The following is a 24098-nucleotide window of genomic DNA, read 5'->3' as shown; positions in this document are numbered from 1 at the left end:
CTAAGCTATAACGAAGTGAATAATGCAAAGCTTGTTTAGAGGTGAACGGTCTTGCATCCGTACACCATGTTATATAAGGATGATTTTGCGGGGTATGTTAGATCTACCAGTGGATACTGTTGTCTCATCTATGATGATAAAGGCATTAGTCAGTCTTCTTCTAGGTTTATGCACTGTTCAGGTGTCACAAGCGGTTCCCATTGAGGTATCTGGTTCAGTGTCTGGATCAGTGTCTGGATCAGTGTCTGGATCAGCGTCTGTTCATGCTTTGGCCGAACTATTTCAACCGGTACCACCGGAGTTCTCAGAGAGACGAGAACTGTTTGAATTTCATCGAGATTTCGTTAACTTTGAGTCCTTAAGTAATGCAGAATACAAGGGAAGTGATTTTTTGGGAGAATATCTCGAGCAAAAGGGACTTAACGTGGAATATATTGCTTCATCCAACGGAAGAAAGAACGTTTGGGCATATCTTGGAACTAAGAAGAGCACCAAGGTCTTATTGACCAGTCATATTGATACTGTTCCTCCGTATTTCAATTATTCAGTGGAGAAAAATGAGCAAGATGGAAAGTTTAGGATATATGGACGTGGAAGCAACGATGCCAAGGCATCTATAGCGGCTCAGGTGACGGCCTTTGATGAGTTATTAGATGAAGGAGAGATTGGCGAAGGAGACGTGAGTCTTTTATACGTAGTCGGGGAAGAGGTTGGTGGAGATGGTATGGTTTCTGCGGATAAGCAGCTTGTTTCGAGGAATATCAACTGGAACTCGGTTATTTTTGGGGAGCCTACGGACAATGAGCTGGCAGTAGGTCATAAGGGAATCTACTACTTTCGAATTCGCGTATATGGACACTCGTGTCATTCGGCTTATCCCGATTTAGGGGTTGATGCCAATAGAGTACTTATTCGGATCATGAACGATCTAGAAGTGGCAGATTGGCCGGGATCCAAGCTTTTGGGAGATACTACAGCCAATATTGGGGAAATAGATGCTTCGAATGCTGCCAACGTTGTTTCTCCGTATGCTGCGTGCACAGTTCTAATCAGAGTAGCCAGTAGCGTGGAAGATATATCGAAGATAGTGCAGCAGATTATCAACAAGTACTCAAAAGAAGCTCTCAAGGTTGAATTACAGGTGGAACAAGAGTCCAATCCAGTTTACTTGGATTACGATGTTCCAGGATTTAACCACTCGTCTCTGTCATTTTCAACGGACGTTCCAAACCTGTCTCAAAGAGGATTTAAAAGATATATATATGGACCAGGATCAATTCATAATGCCCATTCTGCCAATGAGTATGTGGAGGTCGAAAGCTTGATGAGAAGTGTTGATGACTACAAGAAGTTGGTAATGCATTCATTAAATCTACTGGAGAAGATGTAATTTTTATAGTACTGAAGAAAAAAAATAAATAAAAGCTCAAGAGATCTGAAGTGAAAAGTTCTATCAAAGTTAACTTGCTTTGTTCTTTAAGGAGACGATGACAGAACGGATTCCTGCATGGAAAAGACTTGGATTAAAGGTTAAGAAGAGTGTAGAAACGGACCCGCTTGCAGTTACTACTTTTAAAGAGCCAAGCAAGAAAAGAAAGGGAACCAAAGTTGTGATAGAGACCAACAATAAGAAACAAAAAAAGGCACCCAAGAGGAAGAAAGTTCCAAAGGGTGAAAGAGCAGCACCACCAGAAAAGGATCAATTGGTGTATTTAAAAGAATTCAATGAAGATAAAGAGCATTGGAAGTTTTCGAAGCAGAAGCAAAACTGGATATTGAGGAATATTAAGGATATTCCGGATAAATATGAGGAGTATTTAAATGGATATGTTTCTACGATGAAAGGAGGTTCAAGAGAAAGATTAGTTAAGGATATGAGAAAAATTGTTGAGGAATGGAATAAAGAGTGTGAAAGTGTTAGTGAGGAGATAGAGGGGAGGGCTGAGAAGGCTGAGAGGGCTGAGAAGGCTGAGAAGGCTGAGAAGGTTGAAGAGACGGAAAAGCCTGAAGATACGGAAAAGCCTGAAAAGCCTGAAAAGCCTGAGAAGCCTGAGAAGCCACAGAAGCCTGAGAAATCTCAGATAGACTACAATTATGCTGTTAGAGCTAGTAAAATTTATGAGTTACTCACGGAAGAGGCTATAGATGTGAAGGTGTTAGGAAGTGAGGATAAAGAGAAGAAAAAGAAGATTATAGTTGAAGATGTTGAAGTGACAGAGTATCAAGGGGAGTCATGAGTAAGATAAGAGTACCTACAATAAACTAGTCAACCTAACGGTAAGCCCCAGTTTGAGCCACCACGCCACACCAGGCCCACGGGAACATCGGTCACCGGGCACCCCGGCCGACCCTTGAGCTTCAAAAATTTTAGACTCATAGATGGGCATCGCTCGGACTTGAATACATCATTCTACCTGATATCATCGATCGTCATCTCTATGCCTTCGATTACAAAGCTCTTTAATGGCATAGCGCATGCGGTGAAAAGCAATGACTCCGGTTCACTTGCATCTCTTAATCCCTCGGGCTCAGGAACGGCTAGGGCTGCAGATCTGTACCACTCTTCAAAGTGCAATAAGATAAATCCAGACTCCAATATTAAGATTACTATGCTCATGGAATCTCCACCACTAATGATATATGGACCTCCTGATGAAAGTTCTGGAGCCTTGTTCAATGGAACTCTGCTACTGGATGTGTTTCCAAGAAGTCAAGAAGATACTAGGGAGGTGTTGGAGAGAGGCGGATCCTCAGCCTCAGATGTCTCTCAGGTGGCTCAGGCTAGTCAGACTGGTCAAGCTGGTCAGACTGGTCAAGCTGGTCAGACTGGTCAAGCTGGTCTGGTGGATCAGATGGCTCCCTCTTCACCTCCTTCTCTTTCATCCTTTCAGTCTGCCGTTTCACTCAGTCATCTTACAGACGAGCAACTCAAACTAGACTACGTAGAGTTACACGAAGTTAAGCTCTATTTTATCCAAGTAGTCAACTACAACAGACCATTTCTTCCTAATTCCAATACTCTTCAAGAATGTCGCCAATGTCGTCGAGAGGTTAAAGAATTGGCCTGCTGGGACGTTCTTACTAAGAGAACAGCCTTTGCTAAAGGAAGCAGTCACAGTTATCCTTTCAGTTATTTAATTCCAGGAAGTGTTCCTCCAACGACTATTCTTTCTAACTACGGCATGTCCATCACCTATGAGTTGATTTGCAAGGCCAAATTCGTCAATACGAAGGGTTCCGAGGACCTTATAAACCTCTCCTTACCGATAATGATCCGAAGAAGCATTTTGAGAGGCCATGATCGTAACTCTCTTAGAGTATTTCCTCCTACCGATGTTACAGCCACGGCTGCCATTCCTAATGTCGCATATCCACGCTCCACATTTCCTGTAGAGATCCGTATGGATAATATAGCCACCAAAGATCGACGCTGGAGAATGCGAAAATTGAACTGGCGTGTAGAAGAGAGTGTAAGAGTCAAAGCACATCATTGTGATCATCATACTGCTAAGTATGGACTTACAGTTAATTTCATCAAGCATAAACAGAGGGGACGTAAGTTGAACAAGAATAGTGGTGGACTTGGCAATGCTACTTACAATTACTTCTATGAAGCCCCTACACAGAGAAGAGCAGACCAACGTCAGGCTGCAGCGCAGCCAAGAGAAGAAGATCACCATCATCCTGCGGACCCGGAAGGTTCTTCTTATAATCGTCCGGAAGTGACTCCTATTCCATCTTTCGATGAGGGTGAAAATGAGGACTTTCCTAGTAACGAGGTTCATCGTGCTACGTCTGCAACTGTAACTGCACCTGTACATCCTCCAGATCTTTCTCCTTTTGCTTCGAACTGGTCTCTGGGTGCATCCAATAGCCACGCACCACCAAGATCGCAGAATAATCTTGATGGTATCATGTCTTCTACCGTGACCAGCGAACTGTTAAGAGATCAAGGTCTAGAGAGTGCTGACGAAGTAATTGTTCCCGCAAATCCAAGCGACATATCGCTAAATTCAAATTCACCTGAAAAACCTAAACATCCAGAGTTATACATCGAAGAGATACGTACACTCAGCTCTGGAGAATTGAAATCCGGCTGGAAATCTGACTTCTCCAACAAAGGTCGGATCGAGTTGGTGGTTGAAGTGTCTGTAATGAATATGATGTCGATGGGATTCAACTCTGCCAACACGAACATTACTACAATCACATCTCAGAACTGTGATTCTCCGTTGTTCGATCCTACTACCTACTTGGAAACTGGTGCCAATTGTTCTTGCGACATTGAAGATAGAGAGCTGGGTATTTATGTCAGCCACAATCTCATCATGGAAGCAGTTGTTGCGGAAGAGTTGGTTCAGTCATCACAGTATTTGGGTAAGCCACTGACGGGTACTTCAACATCTGGAACAGCAAGAGTCATGTGTACCTTGGTGCCGGAGGAGACTCTTCCTCAGGCGCGACGCCAAACGCAGCAAATTGAACAACTTAGAAGGCAGGCCGAGCAAAATGCGGCGAACAGCAGTGACTCGTCTACGCCTTCTGTCCACGATGGAGGAACTGGCCCTGATCCTATGCGGGGAAACAGAGACGACGCTGCCAATCATGCTTCCGGAGTTCCAACTGGAGTTGCTCGTGTGCTTCGGATGCAGTTCAAGGTGGTGATGACGGAGAGATCTGGTCTTGGTGTTTCTTGGGATGATCAGGTACCTCCAACTTATCATGCTGTTGGTGCATTATCGCCTCCAACTTATGAAGAAGCTACCTCAAACAATAGCACGCCTTTACTAAGCTCTCTGGTGATTGCTTTGGACGATGGTGGACAGCAAGATCAGTACAGTGACATTGATCGAGTGGTTCTCACCGAGCCTACTATGCCTCAACAGGCTCGAATTCATGGCGATTTGCAATCAGGCTCTGTTGATGCAAGACTTAGAAGTATTACTAGTTCTATGAGTCAACTCAATATAAGCAAATAAATATGTACATCTAATCAATTCTTTGACGCTTTATATCACGGTCGCTACGATCGTATTGTGTCCTGTATCTGCGATGACGTCTATCGTCTCTTGAATGATCGCCATTCTTATCAGAATGTCTCTCATTCCGCCTATCGCTTCGCCCATCGTTGCGTCTATCATTGCGTCCATCGCTACGTCTATCGCCGCGTCCATCGCCACGTCCATCGCTGCGTGCATCGCTACGTCTATCGCTTTGCCTGAGCTCAGATCGCCTTGCCTCCTTGATCACTTTACCAGGGGATTGTATTTTGGTGTTCCCCTGAGCATCACTATACGCTATCACATTATAATCAGAAGGATTAAACTTTGCGACAGACAGAAACTCTCCGGTACAGCACTCCTCAAGAGTCAGTAGTGGCTCTTCTTTTTCTGGGTCTTGACTTGCATTATACACTACAGCAGGAGATCCATATTCATAAGTCACTAGAATATAACCTCTCATATTTTGTGTCTCTAAAAGAGCCATAGTGTCGCTTTTACTGCTTGTACTCGTATGATCATCTGACGGAGTAAACAAATCCACCGTTCCAATGGGTTCATCACTACCTTTAGCAAAACTTTTCACGGCCACTAACTCATTGGTATCCACCAGCTGTACTTGAGAGTCCTTTGAGCCAGCGACAAAAAACATGTCATTACTGCAGCAGTGTACAGTGGTGATATCACAGGAAGATGCCGCTAACTGGAGCGTCTGGTCCAAGTAAATGGCAGGCCGATCAACATCGAGTCTATAAATCTCGACTTTTCCGTGTTCTAAAGAGCATACAAGACAATCGGATTGATTATTCCAGTCAAATTCAAACACCTTGCTGGTAAGTTTGATGGTAATTATAGGCTTAAAGTTGGACTCGCCGACAACCCTGAATACAGAAAGTCGTCCATCAACACTGCACACAGCTAGAAATGACCCATCCTTTGAATATTTCACCATGAAATTCACAGAATCATCACCGTTGGCCTTGAATTTATTGCAACAATATAAACTGGTGTTCTTGCACTGCCAGCAATGCACAAAAGAGTCTCTAGCAACGGTGACAAACACATTTGGAAGAAGTGGATGCCACGATATAGAGCCTATTGGCTTTTCCGGGGCCTCAACAACCCCATATTTAGAATGGATAAACCAATCGGCGGATCTGCTCGGACTCAAAGCGCTTTTCTGAAGAGCCTTAAGAGATACATTTATAGCTCTCAAAGATCCATCGTTCTTGCTATAGGCAAGACATGAACCGTTACAATTCCACTCCAGCGTGACTGTCTTGGCTGGTTTTATATTTGAAAGAGGAGGAAAGCTAAACTTCTCGAGGTTAGTGATCATAGCTTTGGGTTCAAGAGAAAGACTCTGAACAAGAGCCAGTAATTTTTCACTTTTCACTTTTCATTTTTGACACGCGAAGTTTTTAGTGAGGGTCAAAAAGCGCAAAAGGACGCGACGAACTGCACACATTGTTCATCTTTAGAACTAGATATATACAGACAAATGGTATGCATAATGAACCAATTGCAAAGATAATTGCAATTACTAACATTTAAGGCTATTCAAACACCAAGACAAAGATTGGCAAACCAGAAGTTTGCCAAGAAATTGGAAAAGCAAATGGGAAAGGCTAAGCCTAAGAAGACCAAGTCAAGCGTTCACATTCCAAAGTCGTTGATAGGTAAGTACAGTTGATGGGCGCTCCATCCATCCATTATTCAACTAACTAACAACATCAGTTCTATTGTGCTTCCTCATTATCGGAGGTGGTATTCTCGAGATATTACATATGTTCATGTAACTCTATGTACGCTAATCTACGTTAATTTGTATACGGTAATGCTTATGTAATCCACTCAACGCACTAAAATTTTTCGTATCCTCGCTCCTTGTGATTTGGGAGGGAGGGGGGAGGAATGAAGTCAGTGAGAAAGTAATTGAATGAAGTTGAACACTTTGTTCCTTGTCCCTGTTCCCCGTTCCTTGTTCCTTGTTCCTTGTTCCTTGCTCTTGGCTTTGCAACCAATTATGTTCAACAGATTTTCACGTGAAATACGTGGTGCTCACCTAAATGCTGTGTCACAACTTCAGCATACTAGAAATATATATCGTTTCCCATTAAAGAGTGATATCAACATCACCAAGAACGGTAAGACTCATATTGCCGTTGGACAAGGAGGAAGATCTTCGAGAACCGGCTACACGGTGTCAATTTTTGGAGTTACTGGATTCTTGGGTAAGATTCTCGTCTCCAAATTGGCTAAACATGGTACTAATATCGTCGCTCCGTTTAGAAATGGTCGATCCAAGAGACCCTTGAAAGTCAATGGAGATTTGGGAGTAGTGAATTTCCATGAATTTGATATCAGAAATGTCAAATCCATCGAGGAATGCGTCGCTCATTCCGATGTGGTGATCAATTTGCTCGGTTCTTCTCTCAACACTAAGAACTTCTCGATGGCAGATGCCAATATTGAAGCCACTAGACGTATCGCCAAGGCTGCCAAGGATTATAACGTGGATAGATTTATTCAGGTCTCTTCCTACAATGCAGACGTTAATTCCAAGTCGGAGTTCTTTGCTACCAAAGGTATTGGAGAACAGGTCGCCAAAGAATACTATCCGGATGCAACTATAGTGAGACCTTCTCCAATGTATGGTCACAACTCCACCATGTTAAATCAGCTTCTTCCTTTAAGAGTGTTTGGTGATAACATTTTGTTCAAGCAGGAGATTTATCCCACTCATGTTCAACAGGTTGCCGAAGCTTTGGAAAGAATCACCTTTGACGACTCTACTCTGGGTCAAACTTACGAGCTCTACGGCCCTGAAAGATACTCCAGAAGAGAACTTAGAGAGATGCTTAAATATATGACACATATCGGTATGCTTGGCTATTTCCCTGCTGCTGCTGGCTATTATATGCCTGCCAATAAACTAGCTGTTAAGTTCTGGTGTTGGTTTAACGAGAAATTCAGTCCAAGTATGGAGTCATTCAACATTGATTCTTACAGAAGAGCATTCATTGATCAGGTCATTGATCCAAAGGCTTTTACATACAAGGATTTGGGCCTTATTCCAGACGATATGGCAGACTTCCTATACACTTACATCAAACCTCATATTGTGGCATCTTCTCAAGCTTTGAATAGAACTGTCTACGGAAGAGATGATGTGTTGAAGTTGAGAGATTATGTTAATACTCCAAGGAACAGTCTTGACTTACTTGATGTTAAGTCCTAGTCGACCCCTATTTATTTATTTATTTATTTATTATTCAGTATCAACTTATAGTGGTGTAAAGATGCATGGGTTCTAATATTTGACGAGATAAGAGATCTATCTATCTGACGCTATAGGTGTGTCTTGTTATTCTTCTCTGTTCATTCGTTATGACTCGTTGGACCGAGTTTGAAACTGCTAAGCAGTTCATTTATGCCTATCTTAAGGAGAACTCGGCCGATCCCCTGCTGTTTCATCCAAAAGTGCTAATCATCTGTGGTTCAGGATTGGGAGGAATAGCTAAGATCCTGAGAGATGATACGGTCAAGATTCCGTACGAGCAGATCCCTGGATTTAAGGTTTCTACAGTACCAGGTCACGATGGTTCACTACTCTTCGGCCGTATCGGCGAAAATCGTGTGCCGGTAGTGTGCATGTTGGGAAGATTGCACTATTATGAAGGTTATGACCTCGCTGACGTTACATTTCCTGTTCGAGTTTCCTGTACTTTGGGTGTCACCTATATGATCGCTACCAATGCTTGTGGAGGTGTCAACGAATCCTACAAGTCTGGTGATTTGATGGTGATCTCAGATCATATCAATTTGGCCGGTATGGCTGGAAACCACCCTCTTAGAGGCTCTAATATCGATGATATGGGACCCCGTTTTCCTGCCATGTCCGATGCCTACGACTATCAGCTTAGATTGAAGTTTTTCAACGTTGCAAGACAAATTGGGATGAAAAGATCCATCCATGAAGGTGTTTACACCTACTCGTGTGGTCCTTCTTTTGAAACCAGAGCCGAATGTAGGATGATCAGGCTTCTAGGTGGCGACGTTGCCGGAATGAGCACCACCCCAGAGATATTAGTGGCTCGTCATTGTGGAATTATATGCTTTGGTCTTAGTTTAGTCACTAATACGATCATCAGTGAACCTCCTCCTAGTGCCAGAGAAGCCTGCTTGAAAGGTCTACCAGTAGAACATGCTGTGAATCAATCACAGGGTAGAACATCGCACGAAGAAGTTCTTAGAGAGGGTAACGAAGCATCAAAGGATGTTAACGTCCTTATGGAAGCTTTTGTTAATCAATTATAGATCTCTTAATTCCTTATATAGAGCTTTTAATTCCCATTAATTCCTTATATAAAGCTTTTAATTCCCATTAAATTCCTACATCGGCTTTTTGGCTCCAACGGCTCCAACGGCAGCAGCTGCTGCTGCAGCTATCGCATCTTTCGAAGTGTCTTTGATTCTCATCTTCCTCATTCCTTCCACAAGATTCCTCGATGGTATTTGCGGTGATGCATGAGAGATTCTTTTGTAGTTATGGCGTGCCTTTGACTGTTTCTGTACTTGTCTCTTCCCATTCTTTAGCAGCTGCTTAGCCTTCATTAATGCATCTATCCATGATAACTTCTCACTCACCTTAAATCCAACTTTAATACCCCCATGGATCGATGTCTCCGGATTATACGCACTTAAGAAGATCAGTTTGTTTATGTTCTTAAGTTCCAGAATAAGGTATCCTTCTTTCAGCTCTTCATCGAACTCGTAGTCGTACATAGAAACGGTCTTGCTGTTTAGTTTGATCTCCAACATTCGTGAATAAAATGTCTTTGCTGGTGGCCGTGTTTCAGTGCATATTTCATAGATGAATAGTCTTGCTTTTGAAGTGATCACTAGTATGCACAATTTGATATCCTTATTGAGAACATGATAGTTGTCTGTGATGATATTGTTGAGGATTACATCAGTTAGAGTTTTGCCAGGTGGAACAAACTGATTTGGTCTGTGTGTGAGTTCGGACATAAATATATTGTCAAGCTTGATGATAGTCTCTCCATCTGTGAGTCTATTGATAATGCTTGACGGCACCTTACGGCTGGCTAGGGTAGAATCTATAGGCGTACCATTCATCCCCGACCTAGATGTGGAAGGGGAACTTTCCGAGCTTGCAAATTCTAAGCTGTTACGCTTGACTATTAATCTTGAGGGTACAGGAGGTCCCAACTGTGGAGATCTCTTTGGTTTTTCTGGTTGTGCTAAAGGTTGAGGTAGAGGTTGCGCTAAAGGTTGAGGTAGAGGTTGCGCTAAAGGTTGAGGTAGAGGTTGCGCTAAAGGTTGAGGTAGAGGTCGCAATAACGGCTGTGGTAAGGGCTGCCCAGGCCTATATCCAGCAACACGGTTCAATAGCTGCATATTGCTTTGAGACTGCTTGATCTGTGCTCTCAGAACACCTTTTGGAAGTCCATCCATTCCACCTGGATCCATATAGTACCCAGGAACTGAAGCCAGACTTCCTGGGGTAAGATGCATTGGCTTTCTTGGAGAATGTCGTAGTCTGTAATTCAACTCGCACCTTTTCGGGTTATAAGGCTCCAATTTCGGAGTCTGAGTGGCCCAAATCGAATCTTTGTCTTCCCAGTTCACCCCTTTGAACCAAATATGATGTTTCACATCCTCGATAGTATATCTTTCTTCAGGTTTGGTAACTAACAAATTCTTCACGAGGTCTTTGATTTGTTCAGGGACAAAGTAGTTCACGGGAAATGAGTATTCAAGTCCAACAATCTTCTCGAATGTCTCATATTCTGTAGCCCCCTTGAATGGAGGCCTTCCTACTATCATCTGGTACGCTATACATCCCAATGCCCATAAATCACCCTCAAATCCGCACACATTGTGCTTGAGAAGCTCGGGTGAAACGTATTCAGCAGTTCCAACGAATGAGCCGTTGCTAGCAACACAGTTCTCAGTAGAACCAGACGATCCTTCACTTTTTGCATCGTCACCATCAAACTCAACTCCATTCTCACCTCCTTCACCACCTTTAAGTATCTTGGCAGCACCAAAATCAGTTATCATCAGCTTCCAGTCGTGGGTAAGCAATATGTTTTCTGGCTTCAAATCCCGGTGTATAATCTCCTTAGAATGAACAAACTCTAACGCATCCACTAATTGTATCATATAATAACGAGATAACTGTTCACTTAAAGAGCCCAGCCGTTGAATCAATGAAAGCAACTCACCATTCTTGGCCATATCAATCACAAAATAAAGAGACTTGGAGTCTTGAAACGTATAGTACAGAGTCACTATTCCAGGATGCCTCCCCAATATACTCATAGTATTCTTCTCTATATTAACATACTTCCTCTTGTTCTCTCTCTGAATGTGCGCTTTAGAAAGTACCTTAACAGCATACGTTCTATGGTTTCGAAGATACACCCCTTTATACACTTTAGAGTAAGAGCCTTCGCCAATGCATTCGCAGAATTGAAAGTCCAATGGTGATAGTTTTCCTGCTGTCATATTAAACTGAACTCCTTCACCGCTCTCCACGTTCTGCTATTACTTTAGGAAAACTCAAAGTCACAGAGTATTTAGTATGGTGATGAACAAAGGAAAAAATGGTGATCGCGCAGATTGTGACATATTGACTATTTAGGAAATAGTTCCAGGGATTGCTAATCATTTGAGACGACTAAATGACAGCAACGAAGAGAACTTGACCAGCGAGCTCAATCAGAGAGCTCAATCAGAGAGCTCTAATAGAGAGCTCTAACAGAGAACTCAACCAGCTCTCAACCAGAGAGAGCAACCAGAGAGCATGTCTCAACGGCTCATTATTTCAGTTGGTCTCACTCTAATTCATAGGAATTACATAATATTCCATTTTATCATTTCACCATTATCAATGCCTTTACTGCCACTCTAATAATCACTTCTTATTCTCTTCCTTGCCATTGAACGTCCTGACACTCTTATTTCCTTATTATCTCCCAGTTTTCTACTTTTGCTACCCCCCTAAAACCACCGACCTTCGTGAACACGTGACCTGCATACACGTGACCAGCGCGCTGACGCAGTCTATTATTATTTTTAGCCTCATCGCGTCTTTTGACAACATTAGAATTCATTTTCCTTTTGGTTATCTCCTTCTTCTTCAATCAAGATGCCGCAAAAAACGTTACCTAGTCTTCCCTTGTTTGTTGTGGACGATAGGAGGAAGAAAAAACGAGCCAACGGGGCCAACGGAGCCAATGGGGCCAATGGGGCCAATGGGGCCAATGCCAGTGGAGCCAACGCGGAAAGATCTGTTATTCCGGCTCCGGCCGAGCAAATGGATGCCTTTGCTTATTGCTCCAAGTATGGTAAGGAGAACTATGACGAATATCGACGTCGATATCGTCTTAAAACTGACGACGAAAATGGCAGCTTGAAGGACAGATACGATGTTGAATTTGAGAGGAAACAAGCAAAGGATGTGATTCATGTTATCACGGCAACTTTAAAGTCTAAAGGGCTGGAAACTCCGTTCTTAATACTTCCCTTCAGACCAAGTCAGAGTGATCAAGCACTCAAGGATTTCCTTAATCTTATCTTCAAGCAAGGGGGTGAGCTTCTGGATGCTGATCATATTGAGACAGTGGCTGAACAACAAAATGAAGCGACGTTGATGTCGGCTTTGAAGTTCTTCTGGTGTCGTTTACCGGGGAACTCTGTCATTGGTTGGAAGACCTATACGCGATTTGTAAAGATGGAGGAAGAGTCCGGCTTTCCATTGAGAGCTTTCCTTGAATTTATGCCTTCCTGTCTCAATTCCGGTGCACATGCATCTATCGCATATGATTTCTTTGATCTTCTGGTAGCAATGGTAATGAAATCAAAGAAAAACATGATGTCTGCAAGGAAATTGACCCGTGTCTTCGGACTTTGGGCTTTTCATCCAATGAGAACGCGGAAATCTGGTGTCCCCAGCTTTGAAAGGGGTATATTCGAGTGGGTTCCTGCTGGTGATGCTGTTTTTCATCTCTTCCTTGCTTTCCTTAGAGCCATGCCACCAGGAGGTCAGACTAACCGATTACCTAAGCAGTTACAACAGATATTAAAGAATAACGTTTATCCTCCCTCTCCTACTTCAACTGTTGCATCTTCTCAATACATGCAGGAGATTCCAAAAGTAACCTTGAGAGTGAATCATCCATCTAGAAACCCTGCCGAATTGCTTTCAAGGGTATCGAGGACTCTCAAATTCGACAATCCTACATTGTTCTACACCAGAGAGGATTTTTTGTTGTTGAAGAGACTTTTCAAAAATCAAGACGCTATCATGGATAAACTCTCGCCTGAAGGTTGTCGTATAATGGACAACGTGTGCCTATACGACGAGGATCTCGTATCTGATGGATCGTCCAGGGGTAATCATATAAGGTTTAAACTAGCTGCAGGATGGTCGCACGATATGACATCACAGTTATCGACTAAGAAGAGTCATGCTCCCGACTTCTTTACCGCTGATGTATCTAGAGCCAGTATAGATGACTACTTTATATGGGCATGGATGGCATCGCTGGGTAATGAAGAGACCAGTATCAAGAAGAAGACGTTTGGTAAGACGTATATAATGGAGGCTCAATTGGCCGAGGGCTTTAAAAAATGGGTGATAGTAGAAGAGCAAGATTTTGAGCGAGATAAGTACGATTTAGAGCTTGAGATCAAACAAGAGAAGTTGAAGACGCTGGAGACCAAAATCCAGAGTGCTCAGAAGCGGGCGACGACGTTAATGATCAAGTCGAGTCCTGCCAGGAATGATCTATACGATATTACGAATCATACTGATAGTCAGAAGGTTTTACCGCCTCCTCCACCGAAGAAAGATTATGATAAGGCTCCATTACCACTTGAGAAGGATTACAATATGAGCAGAAATGTTTCTAGAGGGTCCAGAAAGGCTCCTCCTCAGGACTCAGCAGAGGTGGAGTCTGCAAGACAGTATGGTGAAACGGTTCAAATGGAAATACCTGTTGAAGGGAAGGGTCCGATTCGAGCTGAGATCCCTGTAGGGGGAAATTCTGAAGGTATGTATATCCCATATGGTGGCGTCAACTATGTTGCTCGATTAGCACATGAACAGCCGATTCAGATTGATTATCGAGAGAAAAGCCAGTCTCCAAAACGTTATTCGCGTTCTCCTTTAGGACAGCAGTTAGTGGAACCTGTTTCCAGAGGAATAAGTCCTGTTAGAGACGACAAATCTGCAGCTCCTTCACGTACATCAAAGTTGTTGGACGATATTGATGATTTGGAAGAGCAGCTTCAGAATTTGATGAGTACAGAGAGTAGTCCTGATAATGTGCCAGTCAACACCATACAAGCACGATCACCGCGCACGTCACCTCGCACGTCGCCTCAGCGTGTATCACCGCGTACGTCACCTCGAATGCCCCTGCACACGTCACCTCAGCTTTGCTCACCTCAGCGTTCGTCACCCCAACCTCGCTCGCCCCAGCGTACGTCACCCCGGCCTCGCTCACCCCAGCGTACGTCACCCCTGCGTACGTCACCCCTGCAAACGTCACCCCAGCCTCGCTCACCCCAACCTCGCTCACCCCAGCGACTATCCGCCCAGTCACAGCCACAGATGCATTTTACTGGCGAATACTCACCCTCGCCAATGCAGAGACTCCAGGTACCTCCACCAGGAGCTTCTCCTTATTCATCACCTCATAGTTCATCGTCGTCCTTTGTTTCTGCCCGAAGCAGGTCGCCGGCAAGAGGTCCAATGAATACAATGGGACCGGCAGGTCCAACAGGCCCAACGGGTCATCATTCATTGTCAAGTCTTCCTGGTCAGCCATATAGAAATGGATATCCACCCCAGCAGCCTTACCCTGCATACCCTGCACAGTCCCAAGGACAGTACCAGGGACAATACCCTCCCCAGAATCCTGCTCAATACCCTGTCCAATACCCTGCACAATACCCTACCCCGTACCCTGCACAATACCCTACCCCGTACCCTGCACAATACCCTGCACAGTATCCTGCGCAATATCCACCTTACGGAATGTCTCCACCCCCGGCGGCCTATTATGGTCCACCACCGGGTAAGCCAGTCTTCTATGGATCGCCTCCTCCCACATCAGGTGGTGCCCGAAATCATGGTTCTCCTACCTCGACGGGAAAATCTCAGGGGATTATCAATCATCTGCCACCGGGATCAGGACTCACCAAATTACATGGCGTCAAGACAACCAATAATAAGCAAGCACGAAGTCAGTTGATGAATGGTGATTTCGGTATTTAATTGTCTCATCACATTTTATATATACTGTACAATAAATTAGAATGGATCAATTCACTCTTCAATTTGTCAGCGAGCTAAAGCCGTCTTTTTCTCCGTCCGTAAAGATTATAAAAGGATATGAGTCGATAGTTTCCCCTTTAATTCACTTAATTCGTAATATCAATCAAAATGATCAAAGCTCCCCTAATAAAGTTAAATTCAGGTAATTCGATCCCAATTTTGGGTTTTGGTGTCTTCCAGATACCAGAAAATGATACCAGTAGCTTGGTCGAAAAAGCACTTGAAGTTGGTTATAGGCACTTCGATTCTGCCATGGATTACGAAAATGAGGCTGGTACCTGTGATGGCATTGCCAAATGGATTGCCCAAGATCCTATCAATAATAAAAGAGAGGATGTTTTTTATACTACCAAGATATTCGATCATAACCAGGGATACGAAAAGACCAAACAGGCAATTAAGGATTGCCTAGCAAAGGCCAAACCGATTGGATATATCGACATGATATTGATTCATTCTCCTCGAACCAATTACGAAAAGAGACACGGCTCTTGGATCGCTTTGCAAGAAGCGGTCGAAGAGAAAGGTGTTAGAAATATTGGAGTTTCTAACTACGGAATTAAGCACTTGGAAGAACTGCTGGGCTATCCGGATTTGAAGATAGTTCCTGCTGTGAACCAGGTGGAGTTGAGTCCATGGTTAATGAGACAGGAGTTGGTTGATTACTGTAAAGAAAAGGGTATTAATGTCGAAGCATTTTCTCCATTGACGAGAGGATTCCATTTGGGTGATAAGGATTTGAATAAGGTTGCATCGAAGCACGGTAAATCGGCAGCTCAGATTCTTATTAAATGGTCTATGACTAAGGGACTTATTCCTCTACCTAAGACAGTCAATGAAAGTAGATTGGCAGCTAATTTTGACGTTTTCGATTTCCAGTTGACTGACGATGACTTAAAGCTTATAGAGCATAAGGGTGCCTATGGTATCATCTCAGAAAGGTGGGATCCAAGTACTTATCCGTTGGATAGTGAAAAGTAGTCCTAATATAAATTATGCTATATTAAATGTACAGTATATATTTTATGGAGAGAATAGACTTAAAAAATAGATAGAGACCATTTGATTCCTCAGAGTTGTTCTTCCTTCATTCTTCTGCCATCAACCCTGCATGTCCCATAAATACATCAGCTTCAAAGTTGATTCGACAAAGCTTGGGAGAATAGTATCGAAAACTAAGATGCCTGCACCTCATCCAATCAGACCGAAAAAATCGAGTCTTGCGACTTACACTAATAATGGATCGACTTCACCTCCTTCTGTTTCGAGATCGCAGAGTCCGTTAAGAAGGGCGAAAAACAGTCACAGTTTGGTCTCAGCTACATCATTGCAGTCTATTTCTGGTGCTGCGTCGTCGAGATCAGGGACTCCTTCTAGCGGCATGTATAGGGGAACTGGTTTTGCTGGTAATAATATGAGAATAGGTGGAGCGACCATGAACACTAATACTACGGTTCAGTTAGACCGATCAGGGAAGCCATGTGCTAAATGGATCAAGAATGAGAATACGAGGCGCACAATACGGAATTTTAGTGGATACGAGGTACACGTACATAATTGGGAGAGAATAGGAGGTCCTAAAAGAAAAGAACCCAAGAAGGCTCTCATATCTAAGGGACCAGCAGTTAAAGTCTTATGAATATATTATACTTTATTATACACCGTAGTCCGTGTTGAAACCTCGGGTCCAATTGTAGGCACTACCGATGATAAATATAGGAAGCCAGCAGCATAGGAAGGTAATGAAAGAGTAGGTGTACCTCTGAACGGGATGGTCAAGATTGTACAATTCATTCATCACGGAAGCAATGGAGCTGAGACATCCACAGAAGCCAGTTTCAAACGCCTTGACTACGATACGTTGCACTGGAACGGTGACAATCATTGTCCCTTCGGCCTTATCATAGTAGCCATATAAGAGAATATTGAGAGCCCCCATAATGGTAGTAGAGCACATATTGGATACCAAAGTACCTAAAGGAAACCAGTCTGCCAGAGAAAGCGCACCATTCATCCAGGAGAGATGGAATCTTAAAAGGCTTCCGGGAATTCCTAGGAGAACAGGAATGGCGTAATGCTTTTTATAGCTGTTGGAGAGAGGTAGTAACCCTACAGCCAAGATGTTTCCTATGATACCCAATAGACCCAAGGCAGCAAAAATGTTCTCTGCTATTCTTACGTTTCTGTATTTCCAGTACCTGGCCAGCAAGGCGGTCCCCTTAAAGATGTCCAACAAGGCTGCAGTGTCCTTACCCAAAAGATAACCCAAAACACAGACACCCATTTGAACAAAGATCACTCCAAAAAACTCAGTGGCTCCATAGCCACGAGAAGAGGCGTTATAGCCACCTGAAACGATGTTGTCAGCTTTGAATGTGGCTTCAACTAGAAGAGCAGCCAAACTGGAGAAAGCACCACAGAAACCAAACGTTATTCCAGTATGCATGGCAAACTGCTTCATATTGGTCTTATTGGATCCTTTAAGTACTGAACTCCAGAAAGTAAATAGGTTGTTGCATAGTCCTAGTACAAAACAACTGGTGAAGTTACACCAGAGACATGTTCCTAGCGAATAGTTTATGTATGCACCTTCATAGTTGGTAAGCCGGATCATGGCCAATCGAGATATCGTTCCGAGGATCGTAAAGAATACAATCTGTAGAATTACGATGTATCTTTTCGAGTAGGGCGCTTCTTCGACGTTTGCAATACCACGAGCTCGGATGAAATGCGGCATCCTCAACGGCTTCACCTGTCTAGCTGTCTCTACTTCCTGCTTAGTGGGAGGTACGTCGAGTTGCTGATGAATTTCATCTGTCTCTGACAGTATCTCCTCTTCTATATCACCGCACGTTGACGGCTTTGTACTCATTTTAGACACTTATCTGGTCTTTGTCTGTTAGATTACAAGCATAGATGAAAAAAAATTAGAAAAGAAAAATAAGTTCAAATAGACGAGTCTTCTTGCTTACTTGACGAGTCTTCCTGCTGACTTGACTCGGCTCATTGTACGAATTCCCTCGTCTCCTTGCTGGCTCGAGTTCTTGCTGACCTGACTCGACTCACTGTATGAATCCCCTCGTCCACACGAAGGTACCATCTATGAGTAGCATAATAATAAATGAGGGTAGAAAGGTGACTGAAAAATAGGTATATCTTTGAATAGGATGTTTCAAGTTGTAGAGCTCGTTAACAAAGGATGAGATTGTACTAAGAGAACCACAAAAGCCGGATACAAACGCATTAATAACCATCCGATGAACCTTGTTGGAAACAATCCGACTCTGTGTAGAAGAATCGATATAACCATTATTCAAAAGTGTAACCACGGCTAAAACTGTGCATGCCAATACGTTGGCCATTAAAGTTCCTGCAGGGAACCACTTCATATGAAACTTTCCGTTGTATTTGGACAATTGAAATCTCAAAATGGCCCCTACAACTCCAAATAAGATCGATAGAGAATAATCTTTCTTCCAGAAGTTGTCAAGAGGAAGTGTACAGGTGAGAACTAAGTTGGCAATGAATCCTGCTATAGCCAATCCGGCAGTGGTGAGCTCAAATATACGGCATACCTTGTAGTTGAGTAATCTGGACGCTCTGTTAAAAACAGCCCATAAGTCTAGAAGAGCAGCAAAGTCCCTACCTAGGTAATATCCAAAGAAACTGACGCCCATCTGAATAAGAAGAACAGCAAAGAACTCCAAAACTCCGTACCCACTATTTGGTAATGGATAACCACCGTTGAGTGCATCTATAGTCTTGAACAAGAGTTCGGCAACCAAGCTGGACCACGTGGAAAACGATCCACAAAATCCGGCAGTAATTCCAGTATGCAACGCCATCTGTTTCATGTTATTCTTTCCAGAATCAAGAAGTAGGCTGTCCCAAAAACCAACAGCATGGTTACACCAAGCCATAATAAAACATGCCGAGAAGTTCGACCAAAGACACGAACCTGGAGAGTAATGAAGGTACTCGTTTTGATATGAGGTCAACTTGGTGAGAGAAATCCTTGCCATGTTTCCTAGAATGGACCCAAAGACCACTTCAAGTAGTACTAGATATCTCTTGGAGAAAGGAGTGTCTTCCACCGACATGATGTTCCCAGGCTTCCAAAACTGAGGCCGTGACGGTCCTATCGTACTCTCCACCTCAATTTCCTGCAACGACGGCACCGTTCGAAGCTCATTTCCTATCGTGGACGTTATGGTCCTGGCCAAAGAATGTGAGTACGATGAATTCATTCTTCTAGCTTCTAATGGAATTGATGCATCCATTTCACTTCGATTTTCCCTGTTTACGTTGTCCTTGTTTCCGTAATCTTCCTCTATTCGAGGGGTTTCCGAAGAACTGTAATCTTCCATCAATATAGAAAACAACTTGTCTTCAAGACAAAGGAAAATGACGAAAAAGTTGGCTCTTTAATTTTCACTTATCTTGACCACCACTAGATTATTCATCTTGACCACGAACTTGACCGCGAACTTGACCACCATCTTGACCACCATCTTGACCACCATCTTGACCCACTTCATCTTGACCACGAACTTTATTCGCTACGCTCATAAAGTTCTTTCATAAAGGAAGTTCATGACGAACCGTCTCCCATTCGCAACAGCCCCTACTATCGTTCGGGCTAATCAGAAAGATTCCTATTTTCTGAATGTTGTACTCTTTAAACAGCTCTCCGATGCTCTTCGAGTACTCAAAGGCTCTTCCTTCGTCCATACTCATTCGGAGACTATCAAGTCTCTCGCTAATTTGATCTATCTCTCTTTAACTACTTTGGCTGGCTCTAAAACATTAGGAGAGGAATACGTCGATTCATTCTATGTCAATCGAAATGGTCGCAAGATTCCGGGTTACTTATCTCGTCTAGGCTTTATTCTCGTCTACATTGGTGGCTTCAAAGTCTTGAAGAGTTCGTCGCTATGGAAGAGTTCTCTGCTATCTAATATCGACTTACATGACCTCTTGAACCTTCATACTGCTCTTTTCTACTTCTCTGGAAAATACTACCAGTTTTCAAAACGTCTCTTTGGAATGAGATACGCTTCAGGTTACAAGGTCGATCCTCGTGCTCGTCAGGCAAAGGGTAACTACGAATTATTGGGTCTTGTGATAATAGTTCAACTCTTTATTAAATATTCCCTTAGACTCAAGAATCTTCTGACCCCTCCAGACTCAACTAAAGTCAAAGGTGAAACCCCCATCTCAGAGAACCCATCTCTGTCCCAGTCAATTAACTTGGCTAACCCTCTAATTCTCCCATATTTGCAGGAGTCCTCTAGAACTTGTATGCTATGTCTAGAACCTATGAAAGATCCAGCTTGTGCTTCATGTGGTCACATATTCTGTTGGACTTGTATCATGGACTGGTGTAGACAAAGAGAAGAGTGTCCTCTTTGCAGAGCTGAGATAAAGGAGTCTCAACTACTACCATTGAGGTGAATGGACTAGTTTCCAACTCCAATATGGAATACTACTTTACCCTTCTTCCCCTTCTTTGAACTGTTATCCGACGACACTCTTGGTGACCGAGTCTCGAATGCATCATTCTGATGGCTTCCCCACTGTCCAATACTATTATTCACAGGTTTAACACGGGTAATGGGTTTCCTGGTCCGTGCTTTGATTTCAGGAAGTTTGGGAAACTTACGTTCGTCAAGGTGTGCAGATGCCATTCTGTAAGTGCTAGCAGTGTTAGATGTTCCTATATGAACAAAGGTTCTACTACCTCCAAGCAGAGAAGAAAGCGATTGGGAAGACGAAGATGCTGATGGTGTCGGTGATTTTTTAGCAGCTGGCAATGATGTGACCGATGAAGAACGTGACGAGGAATGCGATGAAGAACGTGACGTAGAAGCCTTACTAGGAAAGTAACCTGGAATAGTTGCTGCATTAACTGGCGGAGCCCATGAAGAAGAGCGTCCCATTCTCAGTTCACTCCTAAATCTCATAGCAGGAGCAGCTGGAAGTGAAGGAAATGTCTCATTGATCTGTAGAGAGCCCTGACGCATCTTTCCTCGACTTCCCCAGTTGTTCCCCACGAACGAAGAGGACGAGTTTAATCCTGGAAGCTCGGGGAACTTCTCCTCGAGCCTTTCTTGACGCATCCGATTTGAATTAATAGCTTCGAGTTGCTTCCTCTGAAGGGAGTTTGATGGATAGAGTCTACTGAACTCATATATAAGTGTTCCATAGTCAACGCTCTCTTCTTCTTCGTTGGGTTTTCTCGACCCGAATATCTGCTTATAATTATCTAAAAGCTCTAATGCAGTGAGTCTCTCTTCGTCATACTCTCTATTAACCTCTTGAAACTTGGCGAAATCTGTCTGAGAATAATGAAGATAATGTCTTGCCCTCTCTTCTAATCGCATCTTCTTGACTTCACGAGAATCTCCAGAGCTCTGTGGATGCGGAGGAGCATCATCTCTTAAAGTCGACAAACGGGTTCCAAATTCATTACCTCTCAGTATTAGTCTATCAGAACCATAGATCTCACTATGTTCCTTTATCATATGGGCCTGAAGATCGAATTCGTCTCTGAAAACAACGAATTTCTTGTCCAAGCAGCTCTGAACAGTACAGATGAAATGAGCGTCCTGAAAGTGCTGGAATAGATCTTTGTAGTCCCGGAAATAGTTGGGGTGAGACGCATCTATTTGATCACACACGTGACATCTCTCATGGCGTTCTCTCATGTGAATATAAAGTTCATCTTCCGAGTAGAACCTCTTGCCACCACAGAACTTGCATGTAGGGTGCCCGGTGAATCCTTCCTCATCGTTAGTTCCCTTAATCTGATGCATCTGAAGCTCACGAGTAGAGTATGTCTTTAACTCACAAATGAATGCTTTCTTGAATTTGGAACAAACAGGACAGTAAACTTTGTTATGTAGTTCACGAACGTGCTCGTTGAGCTTTTTGAAGCTGGGAAAACTGATACCCTTGCAACTTGCCACGGGACACCGGAACTCTAATAGTCCCAGAGTCCCATTTTTAGCCTCAAAGGATGTAAACTCCACTGCATATTTCTGATTGGACGATACTATGGAATCTCGCGGAACGTCATCGTAGTGATGTGACTTGGGAGGATCGTCCGTGAAGATCATTTGATCTGCGTCGGTACGACACACCAAACACTGCTTCTTCTCATAGAGAGCCCTTTGTCTGAAGCCACAAATATGGCAGACCACGTGATTACAGGGAGACAAAGCGGCTATTTTGATACTGTTGGCGCAGACAACGCAGATGTTTGTCGATGTATCCTCGGAATCGGTCGATTTCTTCATCTTTAGTGCCTTTTCTGTCTCTAAGTCCACTTCATTACGTCTCCAGTCAGAAAGCGACGACGTTGACTCTGAATTCGACGCTTTCACAGGACGATTATGAGGCTTTCGATCTCTGTTACTTTTCCCTCCTCGCTTGTTGAATGGCCTTCTGGCTGCTTCCGACATGATTGTAAAAAAGAGAGCAGATCTGAATCTTAAAACTCTTTTGTTCCTATTCTTGTTCCTTTTAATTTTTCAAGTTGAAGAAAAAAAGCGACTTTCGACTGGTCGAAGTCTCTCCAGCTCCGTTTCTGTCTTACTTAACCTACTTATAGGTCACCCACCCACCCACTTATCTGGTCTCTTACTTTACTTCATGCTCGGTGCTAATTTGAGTGGAACTTTAAATACTCTTCGACTTCTAACTAGACCCGAACTATGTATACCACATTTGGCTATTCCTACATTCAACGATCTCCCGGTACCTATAGTGATTTCCGGAAGAGGTCCAATTAAAGCCGTAGTTTTAGACAAGGACAACTGTTTTGCCAAACCTTACGAAAACAGGGTGTGGCCTCAATATGCTGATAAGTGGACACAGTTGACTCGATGTTATCCGGGTTCTCGGCTCCTCATAGTCAGTAATACAGCAGGTACTGAGGATGATAAGGACTATAAGCAGGCAAAAGTTATCGAGCTAAACACAGGGATCCCTGTTTTACGTCATTCAACTAAAAAGCCAGGCTGTTGGAACGAAATTATTATGTATTTCAAACAAAAAGGTGTATGCGATTCGTCACGTGACATCGCTGTGGTTGGTGATCGACTTTTCACAGATATCCTTATGGCCAACTTGATGGGATCTTCTGGAGTTTGGATATCAACAGGAGTGATTCAATCGAATAGTTGGATAGTTAATTTCGAAAAAGATGTATATAGGACGGTGAAAAGTAGAAATACATAGTAAAATTAATGTGTCCTTTAAAGTTCCTATTTGGGCGCTAATCCAGGACTTTGGATCTCTACTAGTTTGTTCCTTTATTATGATATAATCTATATTTTCTTTATGTCCACTAGAACAGGTCATTTGCATACACTACGACGTATATTAAGGCATGCATACGATGACGATGCGGCTAGTAGAGTGTCTTCGACTGCAAATGAAAGATTCTCTAGAGTCGATCTATTTCAGGTGACTAACTGGAACGAAGTGTTTTCCAACAGAAGGATTGTGGTTTCTTTGGCATGTTACATTATATTTATGATATCTCAACTAGTATTGAGTTACGTTGGATTTCTTTACTTTGACGTGGAAAATAGACCGTCAATATTCACCATCTCGCAAATATACAATATGGTTGCATCCTATTTCTTTCCTATGGTAATAGCTGGTGCAATTGAAGAAAGTATAGAAAGGCCATTTGAAGATCTTCAGCAAGAATTCAG

The 24098-nt window shown here is 43.1% G+C and overlaps 12 protein-coding genes across 12 annotated transcripts; 7 read left to right on the top strand and 5 right to left on the bottom strand.

The window, feature by feature from the left end:
- Positions 1-79: 79 nt before the first annotated feature.
- FOA43_001838 (uncharacterized protein) lies at positions 80-1390 on the top strand (the record flags this gene model as incomplete). The annotated part of the gene is made up of 1 exon (XM_038922145.1): positions 80-1390. One exon carries the CDS (start codon positions 80-82, stop codon positions 1388-1390), a length of 1311 nt encoding a protein of 436 aa, XP_038778073.1.
- A 97-nt stretch (positions 1391-1487) lies between these two features.
- On the top strand, positions 1488-2237 carry FOA43_001837 (uncharacterized protein; the record flags this gene model as incomplete). The annotated part of the gene is made up of 1 exon (XM_038922144.1): positions 1488-2237. The coding sequence occupies one exon, from the start codon at positions 1488-1490 to the stop codon at positions 2235-2237; it is 750 nt and encodes a 249-aa protein (XP_038778072.1).
- A 201-nt stretch (positions 2238-2438) lies between these two features.
- FOA43_001836 (uncharacterized protein) lies at positions 2439-4979 on the top strand (the record flags this gene model as incomplete). Its single annotated transcript, XM_038922143.1, has 1 exon — positions 2439-4979. The coding sequence occupies one exon, from the start codon at positions 2439-2441 to the stop codon at positions 4977-4979; it is 2541 nt and encodes an 846-aa protein (XP_038778071.1).
- A 10-nt stretch (positions 4980-4989) lies between these two features.
- FOA43_001835 (uncharacterized protein) lies at positions 4990-6339 on the bottom strand (the record flags this gene model as incomplete). The annotated part of the gene is made up of 1 exon (XM_038922142.1): positions 4990-6339. The coding sequence occupies one exon, from the start codon at positions 6337-6339 to the stop codon at positions 4990-4992; it is 1350 nt and encodes a 449-aa protein (XP_038778070.1).
- A 687-nt stretch (positions 6340-7026) lies between these two features.
- FOA43_001834 (uncharacterized protein) lies at positions 7027-8241 on the top strand (the record flags this gene model as incomplete). Its single annotated transcript, XM_038922141.1, has 1 exon — positions 7027-8241. One exon carries the CDS (start codon positions 7027-7029, stop codon positions 8239-8241), a length of 1215 nt encoding a protein of 404 aa, XP_038778069.1.
- Positions 8242-8390: 149 nt separating this feature from the next.
- On the top strand, positions 8391-9320 carry FOA43_001833 (uncharacterized protein; the record flags this gene model as incomplete). The annotated part of the gene is made up of 1 exon (XM_038922140.1): positions 8391-9320. One exon carries the CDS (start codon positions 8391-8393, stop codon positions 9318-9320), a length of 930 nt encoding a protein of 309 aa, XP_038778068.1.
- A 75-nt stretch (positions 9321-9395) lies between these two features.
- Positions 9396-11537, bottom strand: FOA43_001832 (uncharacterized protein; the record flags this gene model as incomplete). Its single annotated transcript, XM_038922139.1, has 1 exon — positions 9396-11537. The coding sequence occupies one exon, from the start codon at positions 11535-11537 to the stop codon at positions 9396-9398; it is 2142 nt and encodes a 713-aa protein (XP_038778067.1).
- Positions 11538-12348: 811 nt separating this feature from the next.
- Positions 12349-16356, top strand: FOA43_001831 (uncharacterized protein; the record flags this gene model as incomplete). The annotated part of the gene is made up of 4 exons (XM_038922138.1): positions 12349-12680; positions 13059-14288; positions 14548-14563; positions 15508-16356. 4 exons carry the CDS (start codon positions 12349-12351, stop codon positions 16354-16356), a joined length of 2427 nt encoding a protein of 808 aa, XP_038778066.1.
- A 673-nt stretch (positions 16357-17029) lies between these two features.
- On the bottom strand, positions 17030-18247 carry FOA43_001830 (uncharacterized protein; the record flags this gene model as incomplete). Its single annotated transcript, XM_038922137.1, has 2 exons — positions 17030-18195; positions 18244-18247. 2 exons carry the CDS (start codon positions 18245-18247, stop codon positions 17030-17032), a joined length of 1170 nt encoding a protein of 389 aa, XP_038778065.1.
- A 190-nt stretch (positions 18248-18437) lies between these two features.
- Positions 18438-19742, bottom strand: FOA43_001829 (uncharacterized protein; the record flags this gene model as incomplete). Its single annotated transcript, XM_038922136.1, has 1 exon — positions 18438-19742. One exon carries the CDS (start codon positions 19740-19742, stop codon positions 18438-18440), a length of 1305 nt encoding a protein of 434 aa, XP_038778064.1.
- Positions 19743-20834: 1092 nt separating this feature from the next.
- FOA43_001828 (uncharacterized protein) lies at positions 20835-22838 on the bottom strand (the record flags this gene model as incomplete). Its single annotated transcript, XM_038922135.1, has 1 exon — positions 20835-22838. One exon carries the CDS (start codon positions 22836-22838, stop codon positions 20835-20837), a length of 2004 nt encoding a protein of 667 aa, XP_038778063.1.
- A 190-nt stretch (positions 22839-23028) lies between these two features.
- GEP4 (Phosphatidylglycerophosphatase gep4 mitochondrial) lies at positions 23029-23616 on the top strand (the record flags this gene model as incomplete). The annotated part of the gene is made up of 1 exon (XM_038922134.1): positions 23029-23616. The coding sequence occupies one exon, from the start codon at positions 23029-23031 to the stop codon at positions 23614-23616; it is 588 nt and encodes a 195-aa protein (XP_038778062.1).
- Positions 23617-24098: the final 482 nt, after the last annotated feature.

Source organism: Brettanomyces nanus, chromosome 1, assembly GCF_011074865.1.
Source record: "Brettanomyces nanus chromosome 1, complete sequence".
Classification (NCBI taxonomy): domain Eukaryota; kingdom Fungi; phylum Ascomycota; class Pichiomycetes; order Pichiales; family Pichiaceae; genus Brettanomyces; species Brettanomyces nanus.
This window is presented reverse-complemented; position numbering and strand designations above follow the sequence as displayed.